Source organism: Aulonocara stuartgranti, assembly GCF_965226115.1.
Source record: "Aulonocara stuartgranti genome assembly, chromosome: 7".
NCBI classification, from domain to species: domain Eukaryota; kingdom Metazoa; phylum Chordata; class Actinopteri; order Cichliformes; family Cichlidae; genus Aulonocara; species Aulonocara stuartgranti.
In genome coordinates this window covers 510,474-521,315 of record NC_138945.1, presented here as the reverse complement: position 1 = coordinate 521,315, position 10,842 = coordinate 510,474, and the positions used below count along the sequence as shown (strand labels likewise).

General features: G+C 48.1%; 1 protein-coding gene across 2 annotated transcripts; it reads left to right on the top strand.

Annotated features, from left to right (window-relative positions):
* Positions 1-15: 15 nt before the first annotated feature.
* Positions 16-7,064, top strand: lsm14aa (LSM14A mRNA processing body assembly factor a). Of its 2 annotated transcripts, none has more exons than XM_082538670.1 (9): positions 16-326; positions 1,204-1,367; positions 1,665-1,812; positions 3,876-4,079; positions 4,369-4,551; positions 4,637-4,793; positions 4,879-4,917; positions 5,003-5,246; positions 5,433-7,064. In XM_082538670.1, exons 1-9 carry the CDS (start codon positions 206-208, stop codon positions 5,454-5,456), a joined length of 1,284 nt encoding a protein of 427 aa, XP_082394796.1. In that variant the 5' UTR covers positions 16-205; the 3' UTR covers positions 5,457-7,064. The 2 variants fall into 2 exon arrangements, with proteins under 2 accessions (XP_082394796.1, XP_082394795.1); XM_082538669.1 differs by having other exon boundaries at positions 4,876-4,917.
* Positions 7,065-10,842: the final 3,778 nt, after the last annotated feature.

Sequence of the window (10,842 nt, the reverse complement as noted above, 5' to 3'; positions counted from 1 at the left end):
CCGTGAAATATCGCGATGCTGGGTAGTATCGTTAGCCCCCGCGCTCAGAGCCTCAGATGGAGGAGCAGGTAGCCATGTTGTAGCCGCGGAGCGCAGTAGAGTCAACACACACAGACCCCCCGAAGGATCGTTTCTGTTTCGCGTGTACTTCACACAAGGCGCCTGTCCGTTTCTCTGCTAGAAGCTCCCAGTCACGGACAGCACCATGAGCGGCGGGACCCCCTACCTCGGCAGCAAGATCAGCCTGATCTCCAAGGCCGAGATCCGCTACGAAGGCATCCTCTACACCATCGACACCGAGAACTCGACAGTGGCGCTGGCTAAAGGTAGCACTGCCGCGTGAGTGGAGGGCTCGCGGCTATGCTCTTGCTCAGTTTAAGCTTTGTTTGTGTTGCTGAGTTGCGGCTGCGCGGGCGTAAACAACGGTGATTAGCAGTTTTAGCCGAGCTTAGCACGCTAAACTAAACCCATTGGCTAACACTATCATGCTAACATTCGTCACAAAAAGCGTGTTCTGCCGAGCTAGCATGAAACTGCACCGACTTATTCGGGTTCAAGCGGATAAAGGGAGGCTAAACTGCTGTGACGGCTCACACCAGCTCTCTGTGCGCAGATAGAGTAACAGGTGATTCACCTAACCGGCTAACGCTAGCCAGTAGAGGAAGCCGACACCATGCTCGTTTCCGGTCAGCCTCACCTGCTCGCCGCACTCTCTGACGTCACTGAGTGCACGTCACAGACCGGTGCAGGCGGAGCCGGGACAAGTAGTATAGTGGATCGCGTGGTTTTGTGGTGCTATGTCCAAGCGTTATGTTGTGCGAGTGAAGCACGGTGTCACGTGACCTGTGACAGAGCAGGAACAAAAAAAAACAAAACAACACACACCAGAGTGAGGGCTGTATGTATATGTGTTTCCTTAGATTTCCCAGAGCCCTCTGCAGGTATTCCGGGTGATCTGAGAGGAGATGTGTCCGGTCTCCTCCCAGCTCAGACCACAGCTCCTCTGACCGCCATTAGGTGCCTGACGATCAATAACTAGGTCACCCAATGCTCTCCTCTCTGTAGTAGGGGCATCACCTAGACTACTGTTCTGCTCTAATTAGCATTTGGTGCTCCATTAGGGTGAATTTAAGAGGGGTGGTTTGAACCCTGTTTCCCCTTTGACCTGTGATTCTAGCAGCACTTTGTTTCCTCCTCTGACAGTTCGTTCGTTCGGCACTGAAGACCGGCCCACCGACCGGCCAATTCCGCCTCGGGATGACACGTTTGAGTACATCATCTTCAGAGGCAGCGACATCAAGGACCTGACCGTGTGCGAGCCACCCAAACCCACCTGCTCGCTGCCCCAGGACCCTGCCATCGTCCAGGTACGCCCGTCCTGAGGAGGCAAGGTCGTGTTTGGCCTGTGGGCTGTCTGATTGGACTTGGCCCCTCTGACCTGAGGGTCCTGACCGATCCACTTCCAGTCTCTTATGTTGAAATATTATTTCCACCACTTCCTGTAAGCTGAGCTATGTGTGAGAGAGCTTTATTTTAATCTGTCCCCTCTGCTATCACAGGACCTTTACTGTGAAAGGGACAAATTAGGCTTCCTGTTTCAGTTTTCTGCGAGAAATGAAACGAGGAGCTGATGTGACCTTTAACCTTTCTTCCTCCTCCTGCAGTCATCTATGAGCTCCAGCTCCTCGTCCGCCACGGCGCCAACCCCATTCCAGTCAGCCGGTTCCTACGGCCTCTTCAGCCGAGCTCCGGTCCCCGCCTACAGCCAGTTCAACAGCAGCCCGTTGGTGTCGCCGCAGCTTGGTGCTGCAGGTAAGCAGGGGGGGTGGGGTTCTCGCCGGGCATGAAATCCAAGGGTTGAGGGTAGATCAGGGCGATATGGCCAAAAATATTTATCACGATGTATATTTGAAAATTTGCGATAACGATATAACTGACGATATAATTGATGCGAGACAAAATACAACTCCACAACATTACTAGTGCAAAAAGACAACCTTCCATTTATTTTCACTTAAACAAGAAGCTGGTTTTTATGTACATTAAAGCTTTATAAAAATGTAACAGTGCAAATGCAAATTCCTTGCTGAAAGTTTAACCAAAAGGCATTTCCAGTAGAAATGGGCTGACATATCCTGAGCATAACCATGTATAATATCCACTGAAGTTAAAAAGAGGTGCTTTGCAACATTAAACTGCAGTGTGCAGTACGTATTTTTCGGACCATAAGGTGCACGGGATTATAAGGCACATTAAGCGAAACAAAGCAGTCAGATAAATCAAACTTTATTAAACTCATTCTTCTTGCTTCCTCCACTTCTGTACCATTGATTCATTAATGTTGAATCCTCTGGCAGCTGCTCTATTCCCATGTTGTTGCAGTGTATTAATGACTAACCTCGTATTGTGGATGGATCATCTCAGTTGTTCTCCTGACTGAAGTTTGGTCCGTTTACAGCATCCTGCCATGCGATTGCATTTGTCTCTAACCATGAAGAACCTTCACGTTAACTTTTATAAGTGGAAAAGTGTTAGTGTTCGTCCTCCAGATTCACTGTTTATGTTATGCTAACATAGCTGTGTCGCTAGCGGTCACGTAGCACATCATTATATACCAGCTAGCCCAACTTCAGTAACCCTACAAACGTCACTGCTGTTTAGTTTCCTGTCTTCATTTATGTTGGAAGTGATAGCAGAGCTGTACGTTTGATTTTTTTCAGAAATCTCTCAGTCAGAACATGCTATATCATGCTTAGGTAACTAGCGAAACTAGCGAGCTAACTTCCGCTAGCTTCCTGCTAACTTCTAACTCCGTTAAATGTAATAACTTTTGTTTTCATGGATGCCTGGAAGTTAAACTTCATAGTTACACCTGGTAAAGCAGCAATGCTGATCGTTTTATTAAAGATGAAAGAATTTAGACAGTTTTTAACTCTCAGTGATGCTGCAGTGTTGTTTGACCTGAAGAATACGGAGTTTAGGACCCAGATTACTCCCAGATTTAAGAGCATCTTAGTCCGACAAATACGACAATAACGACGGCCGCTTGCATGTTCTGCAAAAAAATGTGCTTTGTTGTGTATCTGACGGACAAACACCAAACCAGTTCCACATCACTGAAGTTGCACCATTTTTACAAACCAATTCTGGTTCATCTGTTTCACTCAACAATCGGCCATGTGCGTATGAAAACAAAGGCACTGCGCATGCGCGTTTTACTCCCATTCTATCGCGATATTTCATTTTCCTATCGTTGCCTAACATTATACCGGTATTACCGTGAACGGTATAATATGGCCCAGCCCTAGTTGAGGGTCTGTCTGTGACCCTTGTGCCACATAACTCATGCCACAGGAAGCGAGCAGGGGTGGTTTGTGGCGTTGGCGTGACTGAGCCATCAAGGCCTTCATTTCCTGCTCCACATGACCTCCACGCGGTCCAGAGGATTAAAAGTCAGCTGCGATGTTGAAGCTGCCGCTCGCAGCGCGTTGTGTCTGCTCGCCAGTTGTTATAAGAAATCCCGATTGCAGCAGAGACGCAGCGAGAATTTCGCCTTTACTGTTACTGCAAATGTTTGTTTCACGTGATCGTGTCATGGACCCATCGCAGTTCGCCTTTTAATGTTTTTGCTTTATTGTGCAATCTTTACTTTGTGTTAAATGACTTCAAAGGTCAGCACAAATTCCTGCGCTGCTTCATCACCGTGTGATGCTGAAGAGTTGTATGAGTCACTTCCTGTCCTCCTGCAGTGCTGAAGCAGGAAGTGAGGAACACCTACACGCCCTGCTCAGTTTCTCTGATATGAGTTTCTCTCGGCGTGATCATTGATGATCGAGTAGCGCCGCACTAACTGTGACCTTTCCCCGGTTCTGCAGGTCGAACCAGCCCAGGTAACCTGGACCCTCTGAGGAAGAGTCCGGTCCTGGATCAGGCAGCCAGCGCCGCCCCCTCAGCCACCACCACTACTGCACCGGCTCCTGGCCTGGGACGCCGAAGCCCCGCCCATGGCCGCACAGCCTCCTCAGGACAGAGCAGCCAGAAGGCGCAGCACTCGCAGGAGAGCGTGGACACGAGGAGAGGTGAGGCTGTAGATGCGGCGTCGGCACCACACATACCGCTCTGTGTTTACAGTATGAGCCAATCGGAGCGTGACGTCCATCCTCACGGTGTCCTATCAGGTAACTGGAAGTCAGTTGAGTGTCACCTGACTTCCTGTTACCTGCATGTGTGATTGCTAACATGTGACATTACCTCGAAGTGCTGCGAGGTCGTCTGTCATCGTGGATGTGCCTCAGTTCACGTCCTCGTGTCTCCCCCTCTAGTTACCACGGTAACTAATGTCCTCCTCGTCCTCCCTCTATTCTTCAGCTGCCGCGGGTGCTCCGTCTAACAGACGCGGCAGAGGAGGCGGTCACCGCGGCAGAGGACGCTTCAATGTGCGCCGGGACGGCCCAATGAAGTTCGAGAAGGACTTTGACTTCGAGAGCGCCAACGCGCAGTTCAACAAGGAGGAGCTGGAGCGCGAGTTCCAGAGCAAGCTGAAGCTCCGAGGTGAGGTCACCGACGGTGGGCCGAAATGCAGCGTTAAGCGTAACGTTCGTCTGAGCGTGTCCCGTTTCTGTTGTTCGCCTCGCAGACGAGAAGGCACTCAACGGCGAGGATAAAGGCGACTCTGGCGTGGAGACTCAGAATAGCGAGAGCAACGCCGACGACGAGTGCGACCCGCTCGGGCCCAACTGCTACTACGACAAGTCCAAGTCGTTCTTCGACAACATCTCCTGCGATGACACGAGGTACGAGTGCTGTCAGTGTGGGCGTGGCTTCTGTACACTGAAGGGGGCGCGGTCACTAACAATGGAAATGTTTTCTGTCCGGCAGGAAGACGAGCGAGCGGTCCGGAGGGTCGGGGTTCCCGAGGTGAGTCGCTTTAACCATAGCCCCGACCACTTCCTGTGTGTAGCGTGCCGCGTCTCTCGCTCACCGCCGCTTGTTTCTCTTGCAGGGAGCGGAGGCAAACGTGGGCGGAGGAGCGGCGGATGAACGCTGAAACCTTCGGCATCCCTCTGCGTCAGAGCCGAGGTCGCCAGGGCTACCGTGGCCGCGGCGGCACAGGTTATCGCGGTGGGCGGGGTCGCCCGGCCAGCCGGGGCTCCTTTGGGCCACCGCAGGGAGGCGGTGGCGGCTACAGGGGAGGATACAGAGGAAACCAGGCCGGCCGGGAGTTCGCCGACCTGTCGGCGTACCGGGTGAGGTCACGTTATTGTGTTTTAACTTCGAGACAGTGAAGGCTCAGGGGGCGGGGTTAGAGGGCTCCTGTCAGACCAACACATGACTTGAGGAAGTAGGAGCTGGAGTTCCGCCCCGTCCTTCTGACCTTAAAGTCCGTCGCCTCTCGGTGCTAACGTTGGCGTTTGTTCCTGTTTTTCTTGCAGAAGGACGACAAAGTGGCGTCGTAGTAACGGTGGGAGGAGTCGTCGGCACAGAGGCGGAGCTTCTTCAGAGGAAGACGAGTAGTTGTTGCTGTTTTGTTGAAAATAATGAAGTTGTGTATTTGTCACCAGCACCGGTGTCGATGCTTGATGCAGCGTAACCTTCCATGTCTGTCAGCGGCAGCGGCGAGAAATCCTCGCAGGCAGCAGCGAGGCGTTTCTGTCATGCCGTCTGTGACGACTTGTCCGACCAATGCCTGCTGACGTAGCTTTACGGGCACTTACTTTCCTCTAACTTCATCGCCAAAATGGCTGCCCGCTCGCTCTCACCTTTTGTAATGTGTATTTTTCTACTGCTGCGTAGACTTCCTGCGTTCTTCTTCGTTGCCGACCCGCTCGCCCTCACGCGTCGTGACCCGCTGTTTCTTTCCCGCGTTTCCTTTGGTTGTGGAATAGGGTTTGGTGTTTTCTCCCTCGGTGTCGCGGTCTCACGTTAGCGTAGCCGCCGACGTGCACACGTCACTGGCGTTTCTTTTTCTTTTTTTCTTCCCGGGTCACACACTAACCGAAAGGTCAAAGTTCACCTTTCTGTCGCCACTTTGTTTTTCCTCATAGTTTGTTTCAGTTGGAGGTGCTGCGGGAAGTACGGAGGACGTTTAATGCTTAAATTAATCCGTTCCCACAGATTCATTAGAATTCCATACTTTCCATATGGAAGGTTTAAAATGCCACCGTTTAGAAAATAACTTGTAGATGGTTCACTTCATGTTCCTTGAGCGTGTTCAGTGATAGTTCAGGAACTAAGATGTCAAATAAACTTTATAAAGAGTGAGAAATGAAACCTGCAGCAACAGGAAGTGCTAGAAATATTTTAATTCTGACACATTAAAAACAAATGAACTAAATCAGGCGTGATATTCGATGTTTGCTGTCAGCTGTGAGAGTCCTAAAGACACGTACAGATGATTGAAATCACACTGACACATTAAAAGCGTCTGCAGACAAAACTGAAGCTTTTTCTTGATTTAGGCATTTAAAGTCTTCCGTAGTAGAGTGCGTTTTGCACTTTCCTCATCGTTAACTCGTTCGTACACTAAATAACTCTGCGTTACGGTTACCCTAACGCGTGAGCCCGTAGCCGCTGCAGGAAGTGATGTCAAGTAGAACAAGCACGAGCTCGCTGTAGCATCGTAGGTTAGCAATATTCAAACTCTTGGCGGGTTCTTACTAACGTGAGTCCTGACTCCGCCCCCTCACAGCCAGGCACGTGCAGTGTGACCTCAGGATGCGTTCAGGGTTTCCTTGGCGGTGAACGCATCCTCTCAGTTTGATTCTCGCTGCTGTGATTGACAACAGGTCGATGCCCCCGCCGTCCAATCACAGAGAGACTTGAACAGGAAGCGAGAGATTTTGGACTCGATGTGTCACAGGACTTGATTTAAAGGCCAGTACGGAAGCTCATCAGGGCCAGTAAAGGTGCAGAGTAATGGCTGGATGGACTGGAGTTTATATTTGGCCGTGATGGGCCTCCGTAGGTGTTGGAGCTGCACTTTGACACGTGTTTAAAAATCAAACTTGTTGAAAATAATTGTGTTTTTAATGATGACACGAGCAAAATAAATTGAAGTCACTGATTGTGTCCGCCTGCTCATTGTGTCTGCTGGAGGTCAGAGGTCATTGTCAACACTTTGGTGTAAAGGTGATTGATCTGTGTCGCGGGGTTACAGGCTGGTGCGGGGTCATCGCGAGCCGCCACAGGTGCTCCAGGTCATCGGTGCGCGCCGCTGCTCGGCGCTCATCGGGGTCTTCGCCTGCTCTTGCCTCAGCATTCCCTCAGGTGAGCTGCGTCTCCACCCGGGTCTGATGATAATTCCAGGTCTTTGAGTGCAGAGACGCGTGGACAGGTTTTCCACGCTGAGCCCAGGTCGTCGAGTCAGGTGTGTTCTTCTAAAAGCTGCAGCAGCTCAGACTGAACGTGAAACGAACGCAGAGCGGCGCCTGAACCGCTCTGATGGTGCGTTTGAAGCGATCGATCCTCTCTGTGGCTGGACTGAAAGGAGCACAGAGGCACTAATCACAGCAGCACAGGAACGAGCTCTGAGCACAGATCCATGGAGGCCGGGGTCTATCACAGCAGGCAAGACCCCAGGCTGCGTAACGATGAGACAATCCAGCACATAACAGCAGGGTGCACGATGCTAGCAGGCAGGGCGTACATGGAACGCCATAACCAAGTGGCCGGCATTATTTTACATATAGTTGGGGTATTTTCACTGTAAGAATATTCAACACTGATATCAATACATCAAAAAAATGTCTGTGCAAAATCGGTTTAAAAACAAACAACTTTGGGACACTGTGGCTGTGATTTGAATCGGGGAATAAGCCGTGACGTGACCAGTGTTGTACCGAGGCAGGTATCACCGACAGAACGTGTTCTCCTGTGTCGCGAGCATTCACTGGGCACGGCGTGAGGATCCAGTTTACTCCGCCCCCATCACAGACATTAGACATGGAAGGAGTGATGTTTTAGTGTTGTGAAAAATGAGTGTTGTTACATTACCTTTGAGTGTGAGGGTTGCAACAGAAAATGATGCATTTATTGTTCTCACGTGGTATCGGACGGGATTATTGGAACAATCAAGGACATTTTGCCTGATAATTATTTGTATCCTCCTGTAACTTTACTGTACAGAGACCTAAAACCTCCAAAGTTTCAGGAGTAGTTGGTTGTTATAAGAAGTATTTGTGAACTCAAAATCAAAAACGTGGGATACTGTTTATCAATGATTTGGAGAGCCCAGCGTGTGCTCCCAGCGCAGGGGAAACAAACTCTGTTTGGAGACATTGAAACAATGTACGCTGTAGATGGCCGGGACAGACCATCATAACACTTATAAATGTCTCAAAGAGAAACTGCAAAGAAAGTTGAGGTTTCCTTCAGCATCCAAAGGCTCAGAAACAAACTGTGACAGGAAGAGGTCTGCAGACAAAGACACGACCGAATCAGAGGACACGTTCCTGAGAGTGAACAGCTGTGTGATGGCGGCTCACAGGACAACAGCTTCAAGCAGCTTCATAGTGGTCGTAGTGAGTCCAGTTTCAGCTGTGAGAAGACTTCAAGCTGCAGGTCCTTTAGTTCATCACACAGGATCTTTGTACGCCGTTGAGTGGGTGAAAGGACGGTTCCACAGTGAGTGGCATCAACTGTCAAACACGGAGGAGGAAGTGTGATGGTCTGGGGCTGTTTGCTGGATGCAGGGTCAGTGACTGGTACAGAGTGAGGGGCTCCCTGAACCAAAACAGCTACCGCAGGACCCTCTGGTGTGCATCTAGTCTGTGAGGGCTTCATCCTACAGCAAGATAATGATCCAAACATAAGTCCGAGCCGTGGCAGAACCACCTCAGGAACGAAGAACGAGACGGTAAGGTTGTAAACGTGGAGGTCCAGCACAGTCTCCAGACTGAAACCCCATCGAGCTGGTTTGGGATGAACTGGACAGAAGAGTGAAAGCAAAGCAGCTACAAAGTCCACAGATATGGGAGAAGATTAGACTTCTGTTGTAGACAGAATGCAGCGGCTGTGTTCAGCTGTTACATCTGCCAAAGGAGACACTTTAAAACATATTTATATGATTTTTATTAAATAAGGGTAGCATGGTGGCATGCCTGTTGCCTCACAGCAAGAAGTTCCCGAGCTTAACGCCGCCATGTGGGTGGGGTCTCTCTGTGTGGATGTTCTCTACATGAGTGTGTTCTCTCCGAGTACTCTGGCTCTCCGCCACAGTCCAAACACATGCAGGTAGGAGGGTGGGGTTCACTGGACATTGTAAGCTGTCCATAGGCGTGAATGTGAACGCTTGTTTCCCCACCTGTCACCCTGTGGCAGCCGGGACAGGCTGCAGTTTGACTGTAGCCCCTATAATACATAACTATGCAGCCCAGTGAGTATAAAATCCACAAAACTACACATCAGGTTTTTCAGTTACAAACACGGGTGTAACTTCAGTTGGTTTTGTTTTTTGTTGCTTAAATTCACACAAAGTGTCAGAAACCTGCAGTGTGATGAAAACACTGGTCACCAAAATTCAAACCTAATTTTTCAGGATTTGTTGGGTTACCCCTCTGAGTCCAAAATATAATTGGACACTTTTGACTACAGTTAGATTTTACGTTTGTATTTTACCTTTAATTTTTCTCCTTGTTGTTGGTCGACATGGGACATTTTTTGTGATGACCTTAGAAAATTACCATTTCTTCCCACACAAACGTGACAATAGTACTCAGGGAAAAGAAGAACTTATTTATATAAATATATGTCTACATCCTCCTACCTATCTATACATAGGTAGGTAGATGGAATTGGAAATGTTAAATATTTGGTTCTGATCAACGAGATCTCAGATTTGTTATAATCTTTAAAGCTGAGTGAATGTTTTGTCCTACCTGGATATAAGGTGTTAACCAAATACCTCCTCAAAAACTGAATATTGCATTTTTCATTAACCAAGTCAAGACCATCTAGTTTAATTTTATGTAAATTTGGAGTCGGTATATTTGAAAAATTGTTCTTTATCGTATTTACAAGGACTGTTGGGATATTCTGTGAGACCTTTTTATAGAGCTCGGATGAGCAACTCATGTCATATTTCTCATTAAGCCTGTTTAATTCAAGTATATCTCCATTTTCATCCATTATATGTGTCACAGACCAAATTTGTTTTGTCATCCATTCTTCCACAAACATAGATTTCCCCCGATTCAATATCACCCTATTGTTCCACAGTGGAACATTGTGGGGACTAAAGTTATGTTTAAACATTAATTTCCAATTTAACAAAACTTGTTGATGAAATTTGGAAAGTTTTATGGGTAGTTTAGAAATTTCAAAATCAAACACTAAAAGGAATTGGATCCCCCCAACTTTGTTGAAAATAAGAGATGGTATCAAGCACCAGATCTCATTATCATTTTTCAAGAAAGATCGGAGCCAATTAATCTTTAAAATGCCATTCATTATTTCAAAATCGATTGCTTTTAAACCCACCTCTTCATAGTCTTTTATCACGTCCCTGTTACTAACATAATGATGTTTATTTTTCCATATGAAATTAAAATTCACCTTATTGATGTCTTTTATAATTCTTGGTGGGATGGCTAGGGAACAAGCTGGACAGATTCATCTGGACAAAGATTCAACCTTGGTCAACATTATCCTGCCGAACAACGTTAAATCTCTCTGTAGCCAATGGTTCAGAGTTTTTTTGCATTTGTCAGTTGTATTCTGAATATTCTTTTCTTCACTATCAGCCATGCATTTAGTTATCCAGATTCCAAGATATTTGATTTCATTTTTGACAGGTATATTGTACAAAGAAGAGTGAGAACAATTGTGGATACTCATGAGTTCACA

What these genes read in the sequence shown, in the direction of transcription:
- lsm14aa (XM_082538669.1), top strand. Translation starts at nt 206, where the DNA reads ATGAGCGGCGGGACCCCCTACCTCGGCAGCAAGATCAGCCTGATCTCC. An exon ending in GACAGTGGCGCTGGCTAAAG is followed by an intron (nt 327 to 1,203) that starts GTAGCACTGCCG and finishes CTCCTCTGACAG; the next exon opens with TTCGTTCGTTCGGCACTGAA. An exon ending in GAGCAAGCTGAAGCTCCGAG is followed by an intron (nt 4,552 to 4,636) that starts GTGAGGTCACCG and finishes TTCGCCTCGCAG; the next exon opens with ACGAGAAGGCACTCAACGGC.